This window comes from Anopheles gambiae, chromosome 2, assembly GCF_943734735.2.
Source record: "Anopheles gambiae chromosome 2, idAnoGambNW_F1_1, whole genome shotgun sequence".
Classification (NCBI taxonomy): domain Eukaryota; kingdom Metazoa; phylum Arthropoda; class Insecta; order Diptera; family Culicidae; genus Anopheles; species Anopheles gambiae.
This window is the reverse complement of record NC_064601.1, coordinates 85,909,187-85,934,577: the sequence shown is the minus strand read 5'-3', so window position 1 is coordinate 85,934,577 and position 25,391 is coordinate 85,909,187. Positions and strand designations below refer to the sequence as shown.

The window sequence follows — 25,391 nt, the reverse complement described above, 5'->3', positions numbered from 1 at the left end:
GGTAGATGAAAATCTTCAAGGATGTGCCATCAGCTGCTGATTGTATTTTCCTTTGCTTATTTAATGCATTAAACTTCGGTCTCAATAAAAAAAAATCGTCCACACCATTGATACCGATTAACACATACATTTTATTGAACTGCTACATGCCAACGCCGTCCTGCACCGCATTAGCTGAAAGAGAAGCGCTCCCACCGCACATGCACCACTTTCCCTTTCGGGGCTTTTACAGCCGAGTCCAGTACATGGACGAGCGGATGCGCATGTAGTCGGGCAGGTTCTCGACCGGTCCAACGGCGGCCACGGCCGGGCAGCGGTCGAAGATGTATCGCATCGCGACGTCGCGCACGTTCTGCGCCGTCACGTTCTCGATGCGTCGCTCCACGTCGTGCAGCGGCTCGCGGCGGCCGAGCGTCAGCACCTGGCGCCCGATGTCCTCGCAGATCGCGTGCGGTCCCTCCAGCTGGGCCAGCAGGCGGGTCTTGAGCTGGCGCTTGGCGCGCTCCACCTCCCCGTCGGTCACCATCGTGCACAGGCGCATCCACTCGTTCTGCACGTTGAACAGCATGTCCTCGCACATCAGCGGATCGCACTCGAAGTAGATGCCCCACAGGCCGGTGTCGCGGTACGTCAGGTTGAACGACTCGAAGTTGTGGCACAGCTTGTCGTGGGCCGAGGCGACGGCCAGCTTCGACGCGTTGTTCACGCCACCGCCGAACGTGCGGTCCCACGTGCCGATCAGCGCACTGGCCACCGACAGCGCCATCGCATCCGAGTCGGACACGCCGCATCCCTCCACCGCCACCGCGACGTACGCCAGCGGCAGCGAGTCGTCACGCACACGCATCTCCGACCCGGTGAAGCGGACTGGCGACAGCTGCGGCGCCTTGCCATCGAACGTCGACTCGATCTTGCCGAGATGCTTCTCGGCCAGCTTCTCCAGCTCGGCCTGGCGCACGTCACCGGCCGCGGCCAGCACCATGCGCGGCGCCTTGTAGTGCGAGTTGACGTAACCGCGCACGTCGTCCGCCTTGATCGAGCGGATGTTGCTGCTCGGGCCCCACACGGTGTTGCTGAGCGACGTGCCCTGGAACGCGGTCGAGTGCAGGTGGTCGAACACGACCTCCCGCAGGTTGCCCGCGTCCACCTGTTCGATCTCGCCCAGGATAACCTCGCGGGCGCGCTTCACGTCCGCATCGTCCAGCCGGGGGTTCTGCACGACGTCGGCCAGAATTTCGACCAGCTTCGGGACGTCCTTCGACAGGCAGCGGGCGGTGAAGGCGGTCTGGTCCCGGCCCGTGCTCGCGTCCAGCTGTGCGCCCATGCTCTCCACCTCCTGCTCCAGCGCGGACTGTGATCGTTTGGTCGTTCCCTTAAACGCTAGGTGTTCGAAGAAGTTTGCCGTTCCGTTGCTGTGCTTGTCCTCGTACCGGGACCCGGCATCGATGAACAGCCCGACCGTGGCCACCTGCGACGGCACGGATTCGCTCGCAACGCGCAGCCCACTGTCCAGTGTGGTTACCTCGGTTGCGGGCTCGTTCGAGAGGGCGGAGCGGAACGCGGCCGCGTACGACGATCCGGCACGGCTTCCGGCCAGCAGCGTCTGGCGCCGCACGGCCGTGGACAGTTTCAACAGCGAGGCCATTTACGCTACGTTTTTCCCCCTTTTTGCCCGGGCACTCTGCACTGCGATGGTGAAAACCTGGTGTTACGACAAACTTTTCGTGTTATCGAAAATTCTTCTTGTTCGCACTTTTCTTCGCTGCCAATTTTTTCTTACCGCTTAGCTGTCAGACCAATCGATAAGTTCGGTGACAGCTCCCTGCTCGTGGATCCATCTGTCATGTGTAAGGGATGCTTCTACTGATTCGACGGTTAGAAATTACCCGTTTGAAACACAATTCTCCATTGTGCGTACGTTTTTACAATTGTAAAACAAAGGAGAACAATTCGAGTAAGCTTGAGTGTTTTTGTTTTTTAATTAATAAACTCTAAATATTCACTAAAACATTGAAACTAGAATATCAATGTCGTGGGAAAAGAAGACGTGCTACATCATGTTGCGTAATTTCGTTTTAATCTTTCAGACATTTTCCATTATAAACCTTCTCATGTATCTTACTAATTATCACATCGATGGTGCGACATATTACCTAGTAAGAACGAAAAACGCTACATTCAAACAATTTATTCTTTCCCAATCACAACGGGGCAGTTTAGTTCCTCCTTCCAAAATCATTAGACCAAAACTAGTTACAAATTTACCGTTTCACTGTTGCACAGTATCATTTTTTTAAAATAAATTTAACCCGTTTTCTATAGTCTTAGCCAATGTTTGGTTCCTCCTGGTGATGATACCTAACCGTGTTCTTCATTCATCGACATGATTTGAGGATTCAGGTGCAGTCAGGGAGTACGAATCCTTCACACACCTGCTTGCCAATTTGTTAAATTTCCCACTGCACCTGCCTTTTAGAACTGTCGCTGCTGTGGATTGAAAAAGAGCACATGAAATACAACGAGCACAAACACAGAAAAAAATTGAAAAGGAAAGATCATAAAAAGATACAATAATCTGGATATTATAATCCAACGTTTTAAACACATAGCGTTAACAACGATTGAGTGAGATAATACTACACATTGATTTGGCGATACATTCCGACGAAGCACGAATGATGTTCAAGTCTTTGGAAATAATGCTGTATCAGACCTTCCTCAGACGGGTCGCATGGTTTCGATGTAATTCTACAGATGCGCTAGCATCTTTTGGAACTAATTAACACAGTACCTGCGACAAGGATGCTATGCTCCTAATCCACTAAGTACACACGTATATCGAGCTACGGATGAGTTCTATGAGCCACGTTTAAAAAAGAAGCTTGTTCATAAATGAGTAAGGGAACATGAAATAATGGAATAATGATGTTTGATTCTACTTTCATTCAAATAAAAAATGCAATGATCCATAATTCCTTAGTACTTCTATTGAAGTATCAGTGCGTCCTTTAAGGTACTCTTCAAAAATGTTCTCTTCAAGCATGAAGTGATACGAAATGATAAAAACCATCCTCAAGCGTGGAATCCGAATGGGTTGTGATGATCCTGTTGGTGCTGCATGATCAACGGATACGATGTAGACTGGCGAAAATAGGATAAAAACAGACAAATAAAAACATCCATCAACAACTAAGCTTGGCACAACACACAACACACACACAGCTCACATGCGCTACCGTGTGGAAATTCGCATGAAACGCAGTTATTAAATCAAGATTAAATCAAAGCGCCACGTTACATTTCCAAATCTTCCGTCGATTCCGCCTCCCGCAGTAGCAGCCGCTGTTCAGACTTTTTCTTATTGGCCAGCTTCTTCACCGTGCGCCGATTTCGTACACCATCCTCCTCGTCCATCATGCGCAGAATGGTAGTCTGTTTCATGAAATATTTCGTTTTTTTTTGTTTACTGATGTCTCAAACATTCCCAAACGTTTTTCACAATTCCGTGGCAACTTACCTGATCGGAGCAATCCATCGGTGCAACGGAAATGTCACGAACGGCACGGAAGTTACCGCAATTGTTCAGATGTTCGTTCTCCAGCCGGAAGTAGTTCCAGATGAAGCGACGGAATACCTCCAGCGGGCTAAGAATTGAGACGATAATCTCCCGATCAATGTAACCCATCTCGATCAGACTCATCGAGAGCGTCCATCCAAAGCGCAGAATGAGATCCTCAACGATGGCAAAATAGTAGAACCACTGAAATTCAAACATAAATGGCTGATTAGCATTGCAAACACTTACAGGGGTTTCCAGGGGTTCTCATAGTTGTGGGACACTTCCTAGACTCTATCCCATTGGAAGTGAAGTTCATACGTTGGAAATTGAACTCTATGGCACCCTTTTTGGACAGGCTCGTTGGAAATTCCTATTGGATTTGTCCGATAAGGATGCTAGAGAGTCCAATTCCCATTACAATAAGTTCATTTCATGTAACAAAGAGTTTATAAAGTGTCCCACAGCTATGAGAACTCCTGCAAACCCTGTAACAGCTCCTCGCAATCCACTCACATTCGAGCTGTACACGACTTCATCGCGCAAAAACTTGTTATCGCTCGACTTGGAATCGAACAGACCCCAATCCATCTTAATGTCCCAGGTGTACGCGTAGCAGGACGACACGATCGATGCCAGTATCCACAGGTAAAACCACGGATTGTCCGAACTCTTCGCGTACTGATCCCGCGTAGCCTGCGTAATCGACGAAAAAATGACCACAAAGAACGACGTCGAGTACTTGAGCGCGTTGGCAAGATGCGGATGGGCATCGCGCGTATCACGGAACCGCCGCAAACACTGGGCCATTCGGAACCAGGCCGGCAGCATGGCCACGACCGGCCGGATCCAGAGCGAATTGTTGATGCACTGGTTCGGATCCTCCGCATAGCTCCAGTTGCTGATCGTGGAAAAGAAGCAGAGGAAGTACTGCAGGTCCAAAAAGGCCGGCACGATGCTGTTCAGCTGATCCGCCAGCCAGAAGTCGGCAAAGTTGACGTAGAAGAACGGTGCCAGCACGATGCGGCTCAGTATGCGCAGCGTCCAGAAGCGTGCCTCGTGGCGGAACGTTTTCGTCGGGTTCAGCAGAAACCCTGCCATGAGCAGGTACAGAATAAGCGGGCTCAGGTACGCCGGGATGGCCAACGCATCCGCATACAGATAGCCCAGCACACTCATCGTCCAGATCACGCCGAAGATCGATGCCAGCTCCATGATGTGCTGCTCGGACAGATGGTTGCGCGGATCCAGCTCGAAGATGAGCACGTGGTTCACGCCGGACGACCGCCACCCGTACACGTTGATGCCCCACAGGAACATAAACTCCACGATCAGCAGCGGGCCGCGGAACAGCCGGAAGGCGACGATCCAATCGTCCCGCCGCAGCCGGAACATGGCCGACAGGACGACGGCCACGCACAGCACGATGAGCGAGCCGGAAAACAGGCCCACCTTGAACGTGGTCCACGGGCTCTGCTGCTCACCGAGCGGCGGTACCCGCAGCCGCTTCATGGCCCGCTGCCGGTCGCCCCCCTCGATCTCGTTCGTCACGATGTTCTCCGTCTCGTGGATCAGCCGGTCGATGTCCTTGTTCACGTAGAAGTGGGCCGACTCGACGTGCTCCGCCCGCCACCGGGCGCCAAAGTCGACGTTCAGCAGCTTGTCGTGCTTTTTCAGTATCTTCCGGAAGCCGGTAAAGTTGAGGTTCTGGTAGTTCTGCAGCAGGATCAGGCTCAGATAGAACTCACTAAATGCAAGCTTCAGCTCCTGGATTTTGCGCACCGACACGTTCTTCTTGCGCAGCAGATTCTTCTTCATCTTGTGCAGATTGTCCTTCTTCTTCATCTTGGTGCTCTCCTCCATCTCGAGCGTTTCGCTCAGCTCGGTCCGGAGGTTGGCAAATTTGCGCGTCGCTTCGGCAAGTTTCTCTGCATTGGATTGAAGGGGGGGGGGGGGGGTTTGTTTGTAATCTTTTAAAAATATATATATCCACTACTTTTTACCTCTTACCTGAATAGAAGGTGTTGATTTTGGCCAGTTCGCTGTCGCAGTAGTGGAAAAACTGCTCGTCGAATTTGGCAAAGTACCGCGTCAGCACCTCCGGATCGACCAGCTCGGCCGAGGGAGATTGTTCCACGGCCGCGTACAGCTGGGCCTTCATCTCCTGCAAGAGTTTCAAGAAATACATTAGCTAAACGGAAGCAAAACAAACCAGCCTCAAAATCATTAAAACATAGGTTTATAAAAATGATATATAAATTCAGCTATTATTTATCGTAAATATTTGGAAATTTCAATCGCAACTTCTTTTTGTTTTTCATACCGCCAAATTGCATAACTCCAATTAGCGTACACTTCACTAGCAGAAGGCGCCACAAACAGCAGATCATTCGCACCGATTACTAATGTACACAAACCAGCGGCGTGGAACCGGGTCATGCTGCTGTTTGCCCGCGAAACGTGCGCGCCGAACCATGTGTTTGAAGCAGTACAGGAAAAAGCGGCCAAAAATGCACGTGATTGTGTTTTTGGTTTGTTTTTCAGCGCTTTTCCTTACCCACACCGGAATGCGCACGTTTAACAGGTGACAGGAGCAAAACGTTTTCGGACAACTCGGACAAGTTTAACATCCGCCATCTCTGGGGCGTGAGCGGGGCCCTCGCCGTTCGCGTGCGAAATTCTTGGCGGGAACAAACAGCTGACGTACGCCCATTGTTTACATACACGTTCGCGGTCCGGGTCAGGCCCGAAACCCGAGCCGGGGAGATTCCGTGTCGCTCGGAGCACCGAGTGTAACATAAACAGTACCAGCCCAGCGCCTGCGCAGTACAACCCACCGACGTCTGTTGCCCTTCGCACTTTCCTGCCGTCGTTCTCCGCCGCAAAGCACTCCCACCATCGGAAGGGTCACAGGATGGGTCAAACGAGGAGGAATCCATTTTACCCCGATTGGTACGCATCACTTTTGAGCGCCACTTACCTCGTACTGGATGTACTGTTTGCGCCATTCCGGTGTAATGTGGGCGGCCAGATGCTCGGCAAACTTCATGTTGAATCGCGCGGTACACGGGTGTACGGGTTTGACTGCTAAGCAATTCGATTTACTACACCACCTGCCGGACGGGCGCAGCTAATACCGTCCACATCGTACGCGAGAGTGTGCGAGAGTGTGTTGTCTGTTCGGACAGAACGTCGTACTTCACTAGAATGGCATCATCAACAACGAGGGGACACACTCGGAGCACGGAGCAGCAGGCCGTGCTTTTTCGCTTGCAATTAATGCTGCTCGTGGGTGCGGTGGGAAAAGGGGTAGGGGTGGAAAATGCACGAACTGCGCTCGCGCGTGCAGACACACACACACACACACTCGCCTGCGGGAAAATCGTGCACGGTGACAGGTTAGTGTCTTTTTCAACGGTGTCCGCTCGAGAGCGGGAAAAACAGTAAATTTGAAAAGGGGAATTTAGGTCGATTATTTCAAAAGTATAACACGTGTTTTGCTAATTCAAACCCTACCTTAATGCTATTTAACGCGTAAAGATGTTCAGCACTCAATTCGAAAAACAAACATTTGCACAAAAGCATGCTTAATTTCTACGAAATTGAATTTCTAATCCCGCCCGCATTTTCCCTAAATTCAAAAAAATACCCATTACTGCAACTGTCAAATTGTGTTGTCCCTGGGGCGCCCCCAATGTGCGAAGCGTACGCAAACGGGGGCCCAGCGCGTGAATCATATGGCACGGCTTGCAGCAGCAGCTTGCGCTCGCGAGAACGCTCCACATTATTTACATCTCGCACGCTGTCACGGCCGGAAGGTGCTCTCGCTCGGGTCCCGCAGTGCCCGCCGTATTCCGATTCCGTAAATTGGTGCAGTTAGTTAGCGTAATGAAGTCGTTAGATTAGTGAAATTATTATCTCGGTGCGTTAGTCTTTTCCGGTGTTGGTTGTGCTCATCGCTCAGGCGTAAACGTGGTGCAGAGTGTCCCCCGAACGCAGTGTAATTTTAAAGCCGTTTTGAACAGTTTGCGGAAATAATGAGAGGGGATTATTATTACAGCTAAAAAAGGGGGTGTGTGTGTTGCCTGATTGAACACTGGGTGGAAGAACTATACGTACAGGAGGGTTACTTACCATCGAAACGCCGGTGGAAAGCAACCCCTCACTACGTATGTACTGTGCAAATGTAATCTCAAGAGGTGACCTTGGCCATCTAACTCTTCTGGACCGGCGTATGGCAAACATGTGCGCGCGTGTGTGTGTGTGTGTGTGTTGAAAAGAAATGGAAAAGGAAAGGATATGGAATGGAACACATATGCATACATAATACACTGTAACTTTCAGCCCACGGTTGCAAGCAAACGTCGCAAGATTATCGTGTTCCATGAAGCAAGATATGGAAGAGCATTCGCGCTTTCCCCCTACGTGAGATAAGGCGGGCTACGACGTCTTTTCGGGGTGCTCGTGTTTCGTCGCCGGGCAGGTAATCTGATGCCAACAGCGCCAACTTTGTGGATATTAACATCGATTTTTGACACGCTACCCTTGCCTACCAGCGATTGCGTATGGGTCCTTTGATGGCGCAGAGGAACAAAACGCAATGGTAAAGGAGCACGCTGTAGCTGTAACTAAAAAAAAATCCACCAGCTTCCACAGATCAAACAAAGTGCACCAAAAGGTGATGGGACATGTGAGCTTCGGTCGTCCTTTTGTCATACATGATTTATGCGCCTATTTGTCGCATACTAAAAAGGGATGTAAAATAAACAGAATGAACCTTTCGATGGGAATGTCATACATTTTTTTGGAAATTGTAAATTTCAATTCATGTAAAGCCCTAAAAAATTTTCTAATTCAAGTTGTGAAAACGCATTCCCTTCTGTGGACATTGGCAATCGTTGGCACATTGTACTTTGTTTTTACTTGCCAATGTTATTGCAAACTCCCTAGGGTACTTGCATTACAAGGCACTATTGATAAGAAGCCGTTGACTTGGTGCAACACTCACTGAACATCCGAGAGTAGCAGCAACACGGCTCGATTATAGGAACCTATGACATAATGCTGTTACGATGCACCATCGTCGGCATCTCTTGATTTATTGCTTTACTTTATTTGTTTGCAATCATATACTGCAAACAGCTTGTCGCTTCCTGAAAAAGCCCTATTAAGCTAGTATAAAGCTGATGAGGTCCTTAGTGGAGATCAATATTGGAACAGTATAGGAACATATTAGGAAACAAAACTGAGCCCAAACTACGCTTTTTGGGATGATCCGTCTCAGTGTCCTTGAGCGATTTTAAAACCATCATGGCTGATGAGTAATGAACCTGTACTAACCAACAAATGAGCAACACGGCCTCTGGCTATCTTACAAAAACCCGCCCTTGAATGGTACCTCACTTTTTTTGGTTGTATCACCTTCACTAACGTTGCTCCGATCTCGAACACATGCGCCTGTTCCTTCAATTGCGCTATCTTGCGGAGAGCCAACCCATTGCACAACACTAGCCAGCGGCGCCCAGAGTAACGCGATGTGGTTCGATTGATAAATCGCAATCTCCGAGACATATCTGCCCGAAAATGTGTTAACAAGTAGCGTTACCCTGTGCATCGAACGTATAACCAGTTTTGCCGAAAGCTGGTTCTCATCTTGAATGCAAACGCGCACTCATCGCGCTGAATCGGCCCGAAAAGCCAAGGGCAGCCCAGCCAGTGTACGACCGGTCCGAGGCCAAGGTTGTATGGCAAAGATCACACGGACGCACTCTCGCTGCTTGAAGAAGCCTCTTAACCAGGAAATGCGGCGGGTACGTTTGTGAGCCATTTGAAAAGCCTCCACATCCAAACAGCAGCGCGTGATCGATGGTCATCGTTTCTAATGGCCGGAGTGTTTACAAAACGTGGCTTGCAGTGGACGCCATTTGCGTACATACTTGCGCGATCCACTACTTACGCGCAAAGCCATCGACTGACGATTGTTCGAGACCCTTAGTCAGCAAATTTGATCCTCTAGTTGCTACGGAGACGCATATGTTACACAAATATTCAATGTTCAATCTTCCGAGTTTAAAAAAAATCTTCACTTTCAATTGACGCAAACTTTTCAGCTCTGTTCGAAGGTGACGCCACCCTATATGATAAAGCTGGAATAATTCTAGGGTCTCAATAAAAAAAAAAAACATAAATATTTACAGTCAGTCATGGTAATTGCAAACGAGATTCGACGTTTGTTTGCACTGTCTACGTAAAGCTGCCCTCTGTCCCCACTTCGGCTCTTTGTCTCCTGTCGTCCTGCTTGCGACATGCATTCTGATAAACTTTACGCCATTCCCCAAATCAGCTAAAAAGTAAGAAACGCATCACAACCCTCTAATCGCTTGCAGGTGTCTCTGGTTCTTTGAACGTTGGAAATGATATCCCCCCGAACCCCCGTAATGCTTACCCCGCTCAACGCAGCCAAATTCCTGTTATCGACGCTCAGCTTCAAAAACTGACGATAACACACGTGGTTATTTGATGATAAGCTGGAGCCCGGGTTGGCTTCGACGGCCTAGAGTATGTCATAGCATCGCGTCAATGTGATTGCCCGGTGATATCATTATTTACTTCGTTCGCCTCTTTCCACTTTCCGTCGCTTCCCCTCGGATGTTTGAAGTAGTGTAGTGACCATGAGCGCATTGGCTATGGGATGGGGGTTATGGGGGGCCCTATGCCGTTCCCTGTGTGCATATAAATGCGCAATTTTCTATAAATTTCCCTTCGGAATCGAACTTTCTTCATCAATCTAAGCAATCAAAGTGGCGAATGCTGCCCGATTCCCGTGTTCTAAATCACTTTCATTAAGTGCGTGCGAGCGAAAGAAGGAGTCGCGTAAATTTGTTACGGGTGCTTTAATTATGCAAATGTGTCTTGCTTGAAGAGACTGCCAAAATAACCCAGAGAAACAAGACACCGGACGGTTTTATTTGTGTTTGCTTTCCGGACGGTGACGCACAACCGCTCGAACGATGAACCGCATTTTCCCCCGGGTGCCTCTGCCGTTTTCCCTCGCCACGCGCACATAGCTCATCTCCAAATCTCAATTTCCTTGGGGATGGAAGAAGAAAATTCCTCCCCCCTCCTACTCCCGCTCCGTAAACCGAAAAGCTGGTGCTGCTTTTCAGGTTTTATTGCCTGTGTCTTGTATTTCTCGGTTCGGTTTGTTGGTAATTTTGTTGCTCTCGCGGTTGCCGAAAAATAACACGGTTACGCTAACCGCATCGACCTCCCACCCCTCTCTCCCTTTCGTCCGCACAGCGTTGCATTAGACCCCCGACGCCCCGAGCTTCAAACCCCGGAGAGCGCCGTGAGAGTGTGAGAGTGAAAGATAACGATACAACACGGTGGGCTTAGGTGAACGGCTTCCCTCCAAAAACTGAAAAAAAAGAAAAGAGGAACAACACACGGCAGCCGGTGGCTGACCTAAGCTCGTACGGCGATCTCACGCCACGCCAGTCTGTTTTCGGAGCGCGTCTGGTCGCGTTCGGGTGCTGCATTTGTCTGCTTGTGTCGATTCGCCGGTCGCCTCTCGCGCTGCTGCTGCAGTTCGTTGCCACACGTGCGCGTTACCATCAGCAGCGGAAAGCAAGGGAACAAGATCGTTCCTTCCCAAATTCCGCAATCCCGGTGGTGCGGCGCACGAAGGAGCAGCTCTTTAGCACCGTTTGGCGTGTGAAAATTCGCACGTGCCACACACACACACACCCGCGTACACGACGACAGTGCTGATAACAACAGGCTTGAGTGTACGACAGGGTTGTTGTGTGTCAACGCTGCTGCTGCTCGGTTGCGTGGTTTTTCACTGTCGTCAAGGTAACGCCAGCTGGTGTTACACCGTCTTTCGCTCTCGTGACAATCCGATATCGGATAGCCATTGACGAAACAAAGATTAGTCGGCCATCGACGTAAAGTGTGTGTTCTGCTGCCTTCCGTGCCCGTACCCAGCTGCCAACCAAATCCCGAAAGGTAAAACCAGTTCCTGTGGAAATAACACACCAAAACGCAAGCGCGAGTGATCATTATTAGCGATCCAGCCGATCATCCGGTTGCCTGCGTTTGAAGGCAAAGTAGCTAACACGTACACACCGGCGCAAAAAAAGAAGAATTGAGAAACGAACCGAACCGGACGAAGAAAAAAAACACACACACAACACACACATGTGTGTACATGTGTGTTTGATCGACGGCGTCCACGCGTATAGTGGTTGCGATTGATTTCCAATTTGATCCGACGTCAGGGAACATTAGTGGCGCGTTGGCGATTACGAAATCACTATTAGCTTGGAAGCAGAGAGAATCGAAAAAAAAATCGGGAGTAAAAATCACCGACCCAAGCGACCTTCGGTTGATTGTGAAAACTCGTGTGAAATTATACAATAGTAACTGCAGAGCGATACTAACCTGGCTGGTGTGGTGTGTATGTTAAATCCGAGCCAGCATTCCTCCATCCAGCATCCAGCGTTCCAACCCGTTACTAACGTTACTGTGCGGTTACTGAGGTGCTCTCAATCAGACCCGAATAAACCGGAAAAGGTGTACAATAATCGAAAGTAAACCATTTTTGTGTTGTTTTTTTGTCCCTGCCCCGAATCGAAGTGTTCAACAAGTAACGTGTGGTGCTGGAAGCAATCGTCGTTACACCCGATGAGTGCGTCTTTGTTGGTGTGGAAGGGCATCAACGTGAACGCGTGGTATCGTGTACAGTGACAGCGAAAGTGTGGCTACGAAAGATCGAAGTTAACGCAAACGGAGTGTTGTTTCAGTGATAGTACTTACACCATCCTTCCTACGCTTTCAGTCTAGTGCCAAAAGTTGTTAGTTTAAGTGTAGTTTTGTCGACCGTTCTACATACACCTCAGCTGATCCGCCCTTTTGCGTATTAGTGCCTTTATTAGTGTCAGTGTGTGTGTTACAAAAGATACAGAAGACCGTCCGATAGAAAATGCCGCTTCCAGAATTCCTAAACCCAACACCGGCCCAGGTGGCCGAACTGCGGCAGCTGTTCAAGGAGAAGCTAGAAAGAGATGCAGCGAAAGTTCCAGGTAACGTTACCGGGAGATGCTAAGTAGGCCTTAAGTATACCGCAAAACAATGCGGGGGACAGTCTGGTAGGTGCTTCTTGCGCCCAATCTATCTTACACTCTTTGGCTAAAAGGGCACGGAATTGAGCCTGCAAGGTCATAGCCAGTGACTCAGCAATGTCCAAGAGCCGTTATCTTTCCCGGTGGTTAGACAAGAAAATAATCACTCAAAGGCGAAGCCGATAGGTTGTTTTCATGGTTGTCCCTTGGTGGCTTTTTTTAATGTCATTGTGACGTTTGGCGCTGCTCTCGTGACAGCTGATTATTAGTCTAATTTTAGGAGCAAAAAGGGCAATTACTTTTTAATCAACAGGTACATCTGTACATTAAATACAAAGGCCACAATTCCCACCAGAATTCAATTAAAACGCTCATCATTTACATATATGCATACACATAGACAGGCGTCCTGTTGTCGGTAACCACACTGCAAACTTGTTGCACTATTTACCCTCCCGGGTGGCGTTATCAAATTGCTAATAACTCATCAGACGATTTGTTGGCGGGGTGGTGTGTATGTGTGTGTATTATGCTCTTTTTTACTACTCCCTTTGCAGCGGGTGTCGAACCTCGGGCCTCACCTGTTGCAGATATTGGTAGATTGTTTTTTAACTAGGAATAAAGCGATATGTTTAATTCAGCTTTCAGCTTACGACCTAATTTCTGGTTAAATGTATTTTCTGTGAGAAAAATAACCGTGAAGAAACTTTTTATTCTAATTTTTGTATGAACGTATGGTAGCATAAAAGCCCTTCAACTTAGATGGCATTTAAATTGCCACATGTTTAATTATTACAGGGCTTACGCTAACTAAGTGATCCATAAAAAAAAACCTCCCAGTATTACCCCATCCTTTCCCCAAACATTGGCCATACTGAGTACCGCTTTTGCTCTTTACCGTAATTGGAGGAACATCATAAACGTTTTATTTCCCCTGGCTTTGGTGGTGAGTGCATCTCGCTTAGTGGCGTCTTGCCACACACAAACATACTGGCCGGCATTAGCACATCACTAGCCACGCTGTGTTGCAAATTAATGCCACACTGTAATGCCTCATCACAGCATAGCGGGCACAGTGCCGCCGTTTCCCCTTTCACCGGTCCAGCGTGAATAGAAAAGATACCGCTTTTGGGCCCAAGGTCGCCCCAAGACCCAGTCCCGGACTGTACCAGCGTCTCTCTAACGGACCGTGACGAACGCCCCCCCCCCCCCCACCGCGTTAGCCGCATCGTCTTGTGACACACGGCCGCACATCGGACAGTGCCCGTCCGCGCGCGCACATTACACGCTCGAGGGAACTTGGCTTTGGCTGAGATCTCAGTCCACTCTCGATGACGTCGTGACATCTTGCTCGTGGGAATGACGTTCAAGGTCTTTTGCCGAGCGCGAAGAGAGAAGCGTTAGATAAGATGTGCGTCCAACTCCCAGCTGGCTGGATGACATTGGTTTCACTCTTGGCGTTCCCAAAAGGGCTGCCGATGCTTCTTTTGTGTGACCGTGTTTTGAAGGATGATTGTATTGGAGGATATTTGATATTCTTTTATCATCGTCTCTACCAGCTCGATGGTTGACAAAGTTTGTGAGCTTTGTTCAGCTTAATTGTGCAACTTCCTCATTCAACGTTGTGCTGCAGCTCATTCATCGTAAACTTTCATTCAAACTTTTCCCAACGACCCCAGAGACCCTGAAACGGCCCCTGAAAGAATTCAAACGATCTCTCCCTCTCTAGTTCAAGGCGTATCCACCGCCTCCGATAAAAGTCGCATGCCTTCCAACGAACGCCCTCAGATCGGACTGGTTTTGTGTGTGCTTTTTTTTGCTCACACCGATAGTTTGAATAGTTATTTGACTCATTTGAATTTTTAAGTAATACCCGGTTGCTAACCTCTCCGTTTATCTCTGTCCGTCTCTTCCTTCCCACTGCAGCGGGTGGCTTCCACGAGCATGATATGAGGTGGGTTTTCGAAGGCGACGGCTGGTTGACCAAGTTCCTGGAGAACAATGACCTCAACATGAAGGAATCGTTGAAGCAGCTCTGGGAAACGTTGGAGTGGAGAAAAAGCTCCGGCATCAATGGTACGTTATGCGTGGAGTCGTGTGCTCCAATGTCAAGCAACATCTTGCCGCCAACAAAGATACTAATTGTGTTGTTCCGTTTTTGTTTTGTTTTGTCAACATCTGCTGTAGAAATTCGTGAAGATAACATTCGCATGGAATACATTAACGACGGGTTAATGTATCCCCGAGGACGCGACGTCGACGGCAAGACCGTGTTCATCTTCAGATCGAAGCTGTACGTGCGGGGGACCCGCAACCTGGACGACCTGAAAAAGTGCTTCCTGTACTGGATCGAGCGAATCATTCGCGAAGCGAACGACGATCTGGTGACGATCGTGTTCGATCTGACCGATGCCGGACTCAGCAACGTCGACATGGACTACACGAAGTACATTATCAACACGTTCAAAAACTACTATCCCTGCTCTCTGAACTACATTCTCATCTACGATCTTCCATGGATATTGAACGGTAATTGCAACGCTTCAATTGTTCAAATGTGCCACAATGTGTTAACGTGTTGTTTGTTGGTGCCTTTTCAGCCACCTTCCAAATCATCAAAAAGCTCCTGCCCGCCAAAGCCGTCGACCGGTTACGGAACATCAGCAGTAAAAACATTCGCGAGTACATCGATGACGACAACATGCCGCGGAGCTGGGGCGGCAAGGACGATTACGTGTTTCAGTTCGTGCCGGAAAGGCGGAAATCCATGGAGTTACCGTTAACGCAGAACGGTATTCAGAATGGCATCCTCTCGAAAAAGGTAAGGCTGGACTGGGTCCTTTTGGCTTTTACTGTTCATCATCCTCCGCTTATCTAGTTTCGTTGTTACTACTAAGTTTTGTTTACTAAGTAAGATTATTTATTAAAGATAAAAACAAAAAAAGAAATGTTTAAAGCTTGAACACAAAACTCCGTACAGAACTGTTCAGGCACATATAAGCGTAATCGCTTGGGTGTAGAATATGTTCATAAATCAAACCGCTAAAAGCTCCTTTTGTGCTGAAAGCTTTGGGAATCTACTAATGCACTAGGGAGAAGCGTTATGCGCCCAGAAAATAATACTGCTAGACCGATCAACGTTGGGCTGGTTTCATAATTTCTAAAATGCATGAACCGTTTACTGGATGGGAGCTATAAATGATATGTAATCAACAGTTTTGAACAGTAATCAGAACTTTGCAAACAAATCGAAAAAAGTGCATGTAAAGAGGAATATTACACATCGATTTTGAAGGATACTAAACCCCCTCCACCGTGCATGGCATCCTGCGGACATATGGTGTAATTGATGGTGAAAGTTTATTAGTTAACCTTTACATCGAACGGTGGCGTCAACTGTATTGATTCCTTTCTATTCTTGTATTTTCCCACCGGCAGCTCCAAAGCTTGTCCCTTGTTCAGTAGAAGCTTCTACTGTTTGCAGTATTCTACCGGCTGTAACACGATGAGTGACGGCTTCTACACCGGCCATGTGTAGATAGGAGTTTTTTTATTCCAGTTACATTAATAATAGAATTTAAAAAAAGCTAATACTTACATGTTAGGTATTATTCTCTTTAAACCCAATAACTCCTAGCTGATAAATTGCGAAATGATTTAAATCTGTAGAGTATAAAAAACTATAGTAAATACTTATTGAGAGCTTAGGAACCCGATTAAAACGTAACAGACAAACATAAACGTTCAATGTACAATAGTTTAATGTTAATTATCTATTCCGACCAAACGGTATGAATGAAAACATAACTAGATGTAATGGCCTTTTCAAGTGCATTTACTACACTTGTCCTAAACAGCGCGCTGCTACCATTAATTTCTACCCACGACGCAGCGGCATTCACGTCACGGAAGAAAAACACTGGCACGAACGGCCACAGCTCGAGTCGGTCATATTATGCTCAGAGCGCTTCGAACCTTAACCCTCCTACCCTCCCCTCGGTAGCTAAGTACCGGTGTGGGGCAGCATGTGTAGATGGTGAGGTATATAAAACAAATCCCCACCCCTTTCTCGCAACTTGCCACTACTGTCTCGCTATTCCGTTCGGGCGCTCGCTCTCCGCCGAACTCCGCAACGTGAGCCGGTAAAACAATTTATTTAACAACCCTCTAGCTCACCCCATATTTCCCTGCCATCCCTGTGAGCGCTACCCTTCCCCGCGGCGGCAGTTGGGTTGAACCGCGAAAACGCTCCAGCGAGCCAAGAAGGCAGGGGCAGTCAAGTGGTACGTGTATGCGAGCAAAAGAAACTGAAAAGAGAGTCACAGAAGCGTCACTCGCTTTGAAAGTGATACTTGCGGAGTGGAGTTTAGTAATTTACCGGCCGTTGATCGCGACAGACACGCGCGACTGCAAGGGATGCAGTTTTAACCGGGGTGCGAAGGAAATTTTGGTTGTTCGTTTTACTTCTTGTTGTTGTTGTTGTAAGCGTGCGCGTGTGTGTGTGTGTGTATCTCCCTTCTCGGTAGACTTCTGCTGACCTAAAAATCGTCATCGCGGTTGCCTTGCGTTCAGCTTTTTGTGCCTGGCGTTGCAATTTCAGTGTGTACACACATACACACAGTAGGTGCGCATCGTTAAACAAAGTTCACCCGGGGCAACGCGGGCACAGATACGAATCGAACCAGCAGCAAAGCAATTCCGCCCGGTTGAGGAGGAGTACCTTCCTTCCTATCGAACAGTGGTGTATCATCCAAACATCTTCACCACGTGCCGGCCAGTTCCCGGCGTGTGTGACGTGCCGCGTCGCGAATCGATTAAAAGAAGAGGAAAAAAACACAGGGTAGAACGTTCTTGAAAGTGGTGTGTCCCAGGGCCTTTGGGAAGGTGTGCTCTTTTTAACGATATATAGCTCACCCACTCCCGGCTTGTAGCCTTCGTATCGATTCGAGGCTAATAGTCGAAACTAAGTTCCCCTCTCCTGCCTTGATAAGACAGTAGCTCCGACGGTGCAGCGGGGTGTAAGGACAGCAGCGTGCCCGCTGTGCCATCTTTTACTATTTTCCAATTTCCCAAAATAAATATTGATTGGTTTTACGGTCGGGCGGTGCAGCACAGGACACGATATAGAACGGTTTCATCGCTCTAAAAATCAAAACCCCTAAAAAAAAAGTGCAAACCAACGGGTGTAAGCGTCGTCAGTCATCCAAAGCCAAATCGATCATCATACCTACCAGCAGCTGACGACTTTCACGTAACATCCAGTTCGAGTCAATTCCAATCAGCTGTGACAAGGGAAGGAACCTTGTTGTATTTAGTGGTGCGTGCACGTGGGCAGATTCAAAAGTTTGAGGTGAAGAGCGCACAGAAAGTAAAATTAAAACTAGTTGCTGTGCTGTTGGGACAGGTGTTTAGTGTTTCGCGGTAAGGCAAGTACGACAGAGGAGCACCTCCAAGTTACCTCCATTTCCTTGGAAAAACTGCGCCCAACGGTTTCAACGTGCGATGGCTCGGGTAATTACTTCATTATAGTATGCATTTAATAACCTATTAATCATCCTACTCTACGTGTACCTCGAAATCTGTTACTAATACGCCATGCGAAGCGGAGAGTTGATTTAGACGATTGCAATTACAATCACACGCATCGGTTTCTTTCCGGGTGATCATTATAGACCCAACGCAACTTCAGTACGGATCGTACGCAACATTACGCAAGGTTCAGGTTTCAGCTACAAAGGCAAGGCTTCAAGACGAGGCTCACCTTTCCCTTTCTACGGTTAAGATTCTGCACGTACAGCGTACGCGTTTTGTTGTTGACCCGCATCGTAAGTACATCGCACCCAATAATAAGACACGTTGTGTGTGCCGTCTTGTACATGATGCGAAAAGATGCGGAAGGGAGGGCTTGGTTTGTTGCAAGCCGAAGGCTGCACATTGGACTGCAAATATTTTCGTGACCAACAAATGAAACCGGTTTTTGAAGCGAAGAGGGGAAAGCATTCCTCTCGACCTCGAGGAGTTAGTGGTGGCTGTTGAAAAAGAAGCAAAACGCTAGCATTTGTTTTTGAATGTGGTTATTGTCTGTTCTTTTTTTGTACGCCCATATTGCATGTTGTGACAAACAGTGAGGAAAGTTCGTTGGCCCGATTTGGCAACGTTGCGGTTTATGACTCTGTTGATTGTTAGACGGTTACCAAACGATCCATCAATTGCAGCAAATTCATTCCTATGTTAATTTCAATTCAAATTAGTTACAGAATAGGGGTAATATGGTTGCACACAAATTCATTACATTCGTGAACGGTAAATTCAAATATTGAAGCTTTCTGTGAGCTTTTCGGACGTTGTCAAAAACCGGCAAGCCAAACACCGGTTTTTACGAGCTCGCCAACGTTCGAAATCGGTGCGATTTTCCCTCGCTGGCGATGCTTTTTGTAAGTAGTTGTGACGGGTTTTGACGTTTCGAGCGAGCGTTTTTGGGGATTCAAGATTGCATTTAATAAGCTCGCGCTGGTGTGCGATTGTGTTGGTGGGCAAAATTAAATGGCCAAAAAAATAAATACACCCCCCCACCCCTCATTAGCATTATCATCGACGCTCCGCCGTCTCACTTGCTCATATATGTTCCGCTATCGCATCAGCTGATCCACTGGTGGCTTTTTATGTACAGTCTTCATTTGAGGGTCTTGGCGTTGAGGGAATCGGGGAAAGCATGTATTGAACTTTTAACGGTGCTTTTACTAATTTAATAATTTCATGCCAGTTCTGACGAGGCCATTTGCGTGCCTTGCCGTTTGATAGTTACGAAGCTATATTAAACAAGCGTAGGGGTAGGTGGAACTCAAAAAGTAAAAATAAGTTGAACATGTTTCATGCATGATCATCATACCACCGACAAACCGACGTGACACTGGCATTACAAAGGTGTCCCACACGAAAGTACTGTCCAAAGTCCATATAATACAGAGGTCGATGCATAGCTCGATTTTTGTCCACCATTTTGAAAGCTCATTTTTGACAGTTAGATGAAAAAGCGTTCACAAACGATTCCAAACAACCATACACTGTTTAGGGCTAATTGTGCTTTTTCTGCACAAAACCTAGTGTAACTATACATTTCCTTCTCATGAACGTGGCATGGAATAGTTTTTTCAGTAATTCATCACTTAAAAATGAGCACAATCAGAAATCTTGCCTCTTAGCTTTGACCCTCTTGAGCTGCACAAGATTTCGTCGTAATTTCGGGCACTGATCTTGTTGTAATCAATAATTGTACTATAATTCTATCTTTTCTTGATATATGTCAACTTTAAAAGTACAATATTACAAACAAACGATGTAAAAATGGCCGAAAATGCTTTCAGACCACTGCATGCACAACAACTAAAACCTCAATGTATGCTACGATGAAACTATTGAAGCTTTTTCATCCAGCTGTCAAAACTTTCCCACGCTTTTTGATCAAATGTTCTGGACGACTCGACCTCTGTATTATATAGACCAAAGTATATGAAGATCAGGTGGTCTCATAGCCTGTTTTTCATAGCAAAAGTTGAACGTCACTTTTTGACAGCATGGGTGAAAACATTTCCCCAAACAAGCTTTCTGACGACTTGCCTTACACACAAACAATCTTAGAATCTTCGTTATTTGCACTGAAATACCTTAAAAAACACTCAAAATATATGTTACTGTAAGCTAAACCAAATCTGAACTAATTAAAATCCATTTTTGGATCAAAATAATGCCGTCGATGAGGACACCAATGTGTACTACGTATGTGTTGCTAAGAACAAAGCGAACGGTTCCTATGGAAATTCACTTCACCCATTCTGTCAAAATGAGATTTTTTTTATTTCGAAATTAGTTGTCAATTTGTATGGGACCACCTGATATTCATACACTTTGATATAGACTTTGGTACTGTCATTTACCAGTGAGGCGATCACTTCTGTCAAAGTAAGCTCTGTTCACTGCTGCTTCGATGTAAACAACTTTTCTAAATACAAATTGCTAAGGAAGTTTGAGGCAAAATTTTGTGAGAATTATAGGACAAAACACCAAGGAAAATAATTTTATAAGTTTCCAAATCAATGCAAAAGATGTAAGAAGTAAATAAAACAATGCGCATTGGAATTTGCAGAGAAAAACAAAAAGGGGCTTTGGCAGTTCCTACTCTGTGTCAGTGTAGTAAGCGAATCATTATAGAGATGGCGCTAGTGTTTAACGTATTTTCATTTGAAATAAGGAGACAACTTTTGAAGCTCTTTTTGTTCGAAGTGTCACGTCGGTTTGTCGGTGATCATACTCCACTTCATGTATGAAAGTAATATGTGATATTTCAATACATATCAAACCGTAGGTAGGTGACCGCTTACTGAAAGGTTAAATTTGTGAGAAAAATCCACATTTGCTGCGAATTTCTCTTCGTAAGATTCGGGATGTTTCATGTTTTGACATTTATATGTTTTTCAACTGAGAAGCACTCCAGTTAGTGAACTTCTTGTTTGAAAAAACTCCAGTAAAACACACCCAGTTAGCGGTAATAGGTTCTGTATGTCTTTCCGGAACCAAGGTTTGTACTCGAACGTTCGTACGAAAACAGTCCACCCAACGATGAGGCAAACATGTAAACAAACAAGTACACATATCTTTATAACACTTTACACTTCATAGACCGAAGGCTTACTGTACTTACGGAACATATTGGCGCGTATACTACGGTTGTTCATTAAATCATACTATCGATGTATTCAATTGTCCATCGATATGCATTTAGGTGCATGAGGGCGTGCATTTGTGGCAAAATGATGATCTGCAAGATGACAAATACCACGCCTTGTTGATGTAATGCTGAAGATCAAGCATTTCTTAACAAACTTACCAGCTGCCGGATGTGTTATCTGGTTTCATCCAGGCCTTTCCTTCGCGCTGATTGTTGCGTGTGCCTCTTTGAATTGAGATCCTACGCGTTGCGCAGCTTTGTTACGGCCCTTACACGTCAATTTAATTAAATTAATACTAAACTGTAATCGATTCCGATGTAAATAGTTTAAAAAAATTGCGATAAAATGGATGATAAATTTAGTCTTGCTGGCTGGCTTGTTTACGTTTTTACACGCGTCGATATGCGCGAAAGAGATGGCATGTCACAACGAGCGAGAACCTACACACTTCGATACGTGATGCGTGTAAATTGTCACCAACACAACAAAAGGCGTATGGACAAAGGTGGACGAAGTGTTAGATGTGTAGTGTGACGGGGAGAAGAGGGCGGCACACAAGCTCACTCTGAAACGAGCACTGTCGGCAAGTAAAGGAAGGGTAGAGTAAATGAGCGAGATGCAGCGATATTCGAACGTCAAAAACCCTCGCAATGTTGTACGGGAGCGGCTTTCGGGACGCAACTGCAACTGAGTTGGAATTCCTGCGGAACAGATACAAACAGCCCACACGAACGAAGCTCACTTGCTCGGGGTGAAACGCGGCGTGAAACTGCTCAAAACCGTTCGACCAGCTAAGGATCAGGTGAAAAAGGATTTCCCGCAAAGTGGGACAGTGCGTGCCGGATCAATTATACATCTACTGCGCCGCTTTCCGCTGTCTTTCCGCATAGCAGCAACCCCAGTGTGTTGTCTGTGCGGTGTTCAAATCAATCGATAGCTTCGCGAAAGAGGAGGCGCTGGTTTTCAATGCCGCACGAACGAACACAGTAGTAGGCTGTGAGAGAGAAGAAAAAACTATCTTCCTGCGTTGCGGTGGCCACTGGAATACCACCGGAGTGTGTACGTTTTTGCTCAAATTACAGACGAAATTAGCAGTATTGCAACAAGTGCTCGTACAATCGCTCGCTGTGCGGAGTTGTGATTTATTGTTTGTGACCTTGTCCATTCACGATAAGTGCTCCCGCGGGTCTCCGTTTGCAGTCGAGCGCCCCACCATCAACTGAATTGCGGTTGCGAATGATTATTAGCTAATAAGTTCTATTTCAACCCTCCCGACAATTGTACGCTAACACCTAAAACCCAGCCGTTTGGCGGACAGTCGAATCATCCCTGGCAGAAGCGACCGTAGCTTGTAGATTGAAGCTATTTATAAAACTGTAATAGTGAATTTTAACACCTCCCTTCTTGGAGCATTATTCCCGGGATAAGAGCAGAGAAAAAGCTAGCTCCCCAGGACAGCCAGCTAGCACGCCGGTACAGTTGCATCAAACTTTACCGGATTTGGAGCAACACAAAAGACGACCGGGGGTGCGCTGCAGAGAGCCAGCCAAATTTTGTGTTGAGTACGGTCATTTCCTAGCACTTCCGTTCATTTGTCATCGCGTATAAAAGCGAAACAAACACAGTTTCTAAACATTTTACCATCGCTTCTTTAACAGCTTCTTCCCCCGTTTTAATGAATGTTTCTGTCTCTTCTCTGTTTCATTTTCCACCCTCACAGGTTCACTTTGCCAACCTTAGCCCACCAGAGTCCCCAATGCTGGACAAACCAAGTACCACTTTTCAGCCAGAGTCCAGCGAAGGTAAGACTGAGTGAGAAAGGATGGGGAAGGGGGCGGCGCACGAGGAGAGGGGAGTTAGTGCCTAACATACTTGGTTAATAGCTTTTTTGGCTTCTGCTCAAAAAGGAAATTTATTGTGACACACGGGCGGCCGGAGGGTGGCAACAAGGTGTAAAAAGAGGGTCCAGTTTGGCAGAAAATCGATTTTATTAATTTAAAATTCATCCTCAAATTCCATCTCTATGGTAACACAACGAGCGCGCACTCGCCTGCATGTCTCCGCATGCATTATTTAAAGTTATTTAAAGGCTACAACTGTCCGGAATTATGTAATTGTAGAAAAAAAATCGTTAAATGTAATGCAATTTAAGATTTTGCACATTTCTTAAAAGTTATTCAAGGACTCTGATTAGTACGAAAATATGCCATTTTAATTGCATTAAAACTCAAAGTTATCATTGTTCCCGGGAGATATACCTACTTGCTTCAACACGCTGTTCAAACGGCACTTTTGCGTCACGATTATGCTTCTATCGCTAGATGCTTCATCCGGTCGGCTTTATCTACAACCCTTCGCTCTGATACAGGTGCTGATTGTTATGTTATTGTGTTTCGATTGCAGGAGAAATGTTACGGATAAAGCCACAAAACACCATTACGTTCTCGCGATTGGGCAATGATCTGGTCGGTACGGTCGAAATCACCAATGTCGACACGAAAGATGTGTCCTACAAGGTAAATGCTAATTTGAATTATCTCTGTCGCCCAATGAGCAGCAAATCATTGATTTTTTTTCTTCAAATTTTCATTGCAGGTGAAAACGACCGCGCCGGAAAAGTTCCGTGTACGTCCCAGTACCGGCGTTCTGCCGCCCTCAGCAAGCGTGAACATCAACGTAATGCTACAGCAGGGCCAACAGATGCACACAATCAATAGAGAAAAGTTTCTGGTGATGTGTATCGGACTGACGGATGAAATTTCCACCAACCCGCAGGATTTAACCGAACTGTGGAAGGTGAGCGCCTCTAAATTGCACGTGTATTGATGGCACTGTTTCTTATAAGTTCCTTTTTTGTGTCCCGGTTTTTAGAAAATCTCGGCCAAGAGCTCCTCGGTAGAGCAGCATCGTCTGAAGTGCGCACTGCCGGCGAACTGTGACGAGAGCGGTCTCGAATCGATGTTCGGCGGCGCCGGCAACGTGATCGCCGGCCCGGACCAGTACGGTGTGATGAGCGGCTCGTTCGGCGGCAGTAGCATGATGGGCATGGGTGCAGACAAGCAGATGTCGCTGCTGCAGCAAACGATTTCGCACCTGAACGAAACTACGCACCGGCTGGAGGTGCAGGTGAAGCGAAATCATCGGTTCCAGTGGATTACCTGCGTGCTGTTCGTGCTGCTCGCGTTAGCCATCGTGTACATACTGAAGATAGAGATTAAGAGTCATGCTTCGGAGTATTGCACCACGGCCGAAAGAAACCATTGAAAGGGGGGAGGGGTAACAACACAATCCCATCCCAGCACCGTTTTCGAGCCTCCGATATCAGCTCCTTCATTCCCGGGTTAGCTTTCGTGTTTCGTGCGTTCTTCTTTATGTATTGTTCAGTATGTGCACTAAAAACAAAGCAAAAACGTCATTTCATTCGGGGTAAAACCGGGCTTCCTTAAAGCCCTTCACTTCGCTCAGTTTCGTTTGTATTTTAGTTTGGTAATTGTAAACCGTTAGGTTCTTTTGTTCTTTGCTACGGGTGGAATATGTTGTCTTGCGTCTCCTACGGTAGGGTTATTTTATGAAGTAAATTATTCGTTAGTTAATGGTAGAATACCCAATTTGTTGTGTTTAATCGCCATCTCTTTGCCGCACGGCTATGAACGGTACAAAACCGTCGTGTTGAGAATAAACATATTTGCAAGAAAACCCGTTCTTTTATTAACTGCCGAAACATATGGAATATAAAAGTAAGTTGAGTTAAATTTGCAACTGATTTGAATCTCAACGGACATTTTTCCCTTCAGAAACGTTATTTCGCCACACTGTACCGCAAGTTTATCTGAGCAAACTAAATTTAAAAAAAAACAATCCGTTATAAAATACGCTCAATAATTCATAAACACAATGTTTAAGCAACGCATTACGTATTAATTTAATATTAATAAATCATTCTCACTATTTGTCTAAAAATAAATGCACCTGGCGCTTCGTGTAAAC

At 46.7% G+C, this 25,391-nt stretch overlaps 3 protein-coding genes across 14 annotated transcripts; 1 reads left to right on the top strand and 2 right to left on the bottom strand.

Moving 5' to 3' along the window:
* Window positions 1–111: 111 nt before the first annotated feature.
* LOC1276241 (mitochondrial-processing peptidase subunit beta) lies at window positions 112–1,819 on the bottom strand. The gene has a single exon (XM_315561.3). It carries the CDS (start codon window positions 1,643–1,645, stop codon window positions 227–229), a length of 1,419 nt encoding a protein of 472 aa, XP_315561.2. The 5' UTR covers window positions 1,646–1,819; the 3' UTR covers window positions 112–226.
* A 354-nt stretch (window positions 1,820–2,173) lies between these two features.
* On the bottom strand, window positions 2,174–6,975 carry LOC1276240 (solute carrier family 53 member 1). 3 transcript variants are annotated; one of them, XR_009765395.1, is made up of 6 exons: window positions 6,537–6,922; window positions 5,567–5,720; window positions 4,073–5,484; window positions 3,518–3,760; window positions 3,228–3,432; window positions 2,174–3,141 (listed from the first exon to the last, which is right to left on the bottom strand). XR_009765395.1 is itself a non-coding variant. In XM_061649460.1 (6 exons), the coding sequence occupies exons 1-6, from the start codon at window positions 6,603–6,605 to the stop codon at window positions 3,123–3,125; spliced, it is 2,031 nt and encodes a 676-aa protein (XP_061505444.1). In that variant the 5' UTR covers window positions 6,606–6,975; the 3' UTR covers window positions 2,174–3,122. The 3 variants fall into 3 exon arrangements, 2 of the variants coding, with proteins under 2 accessions (XP_061505444.1, XP_061505443.1); XM_061649460.1 differs by having other exon boundaries at window positions 3,299–3,432; window positions 6,537–6,975; XM_061649459.1 differs by having other exon boundaries at window positions 2,174–2,487; window positions 3,299–3,432.
* Window positions 6,976–7,291: 316 nt separating this feature from the next.
* Window positions 7,292–25,100, top strand: LOC1276239 (motile sperm domain-containing protein 2). 10 transcript variants are annotated; one of them, XM_061649471.1, is made up of 10 exons: window positions 7,301–7,426; window positions 10,856–11,563; window positions 12,194–12,639; window positions 14,605–14,754; window positions 14,866–15,207; window positions 15,279–15,499; window positions 23,125–23,206; window positions 23,808–23,920; window positions 24,000–24,200; window positions 24,276–25,100. In XM_061649471.1, exons 3-10 carry the CDS (start codon window positions 12,540–12,542, stop codon window positions 24,666–24,668), a joined length of 1,602 nt encoding a protein of 533 aa, XP_061505455.1. In that variant the 5' UTR covers window positions 7,301–7,426; window positions 10,856–11,563; window positions 12,194–12,539; the 3' UTR covers window positions 24,669–25,100. The 10 variants fall into 10 exon arrangements, with proteins under 10 accessions (XP_061505449.1, XP_061505454.1, XP_061505453.1 ...); XM_061649465.1 differs by lacking the exon at window positions 10,856–11,563 and having other exon boundaries at window positions 7,292–7,478; window positions 12,396–12,639; XM_061649470.1 differs by lacking the exon at window positions 10,856–11,563 and having other exon boundaries at window positions 7,299–7,418; window positions 12,396–12,639.
* The last annotated feature ends 291 nt before the right edge of the window (window positions 25,101–25,391 follow it).

Bases quoted from the DNA above. Each gene is read 5' to 3' on its own strand.
- LOC1276241 (XM_315561.3), bottom strand. From the start codon at position 1,645: ATGGCCTCGCTGTTGAAACTGTCCACGGCCGTGCGGCGCCAGACGCTG.
- LOC1276240 (XM_061649459.1), bottom strand. From the start codon at position 6,605: ATGAAGTTTGCCGAGCATCTGGCCGCCCACATTACACCGGAATGGCGC. The intron at 5,721-6,536 runs GTAAGTGGCGCT...AAACTCTTGCAG, and splicing joins AACAGTACATCCAGTACGAG to GAGATGAAGGCCCAGCTGTA. The intron at 5,485-5,566 runs GTAAGAGGTAAA...AATCCAATGCAG, and splicing joins AATCAACACCTTCTATTCAG to AGAAACTTGCCGAAGCGACG.
- LOC1276239 (XM_061649465.1), top strand. From the start codon at position 12,540: ATGCCGCTTCCAGAATTCCTAAACCCAACACCGGCCCAGGTGGCCGAA. The intron at 14,755-14,865 runs GTACGTTATGCG...CATCTGCTGTAG, and splicing joins AAAAAGCTCCGGCATCAATG to AAATTCGTGAAGATAACATT. The intron at 24,201-24,275 runs GTGAGCGCCTCT...CCCGGTTTTTAG, and splicing joins ATTTAACCGAACTGTGGAAG to AAAATCTCGGCCAAGAGCTC.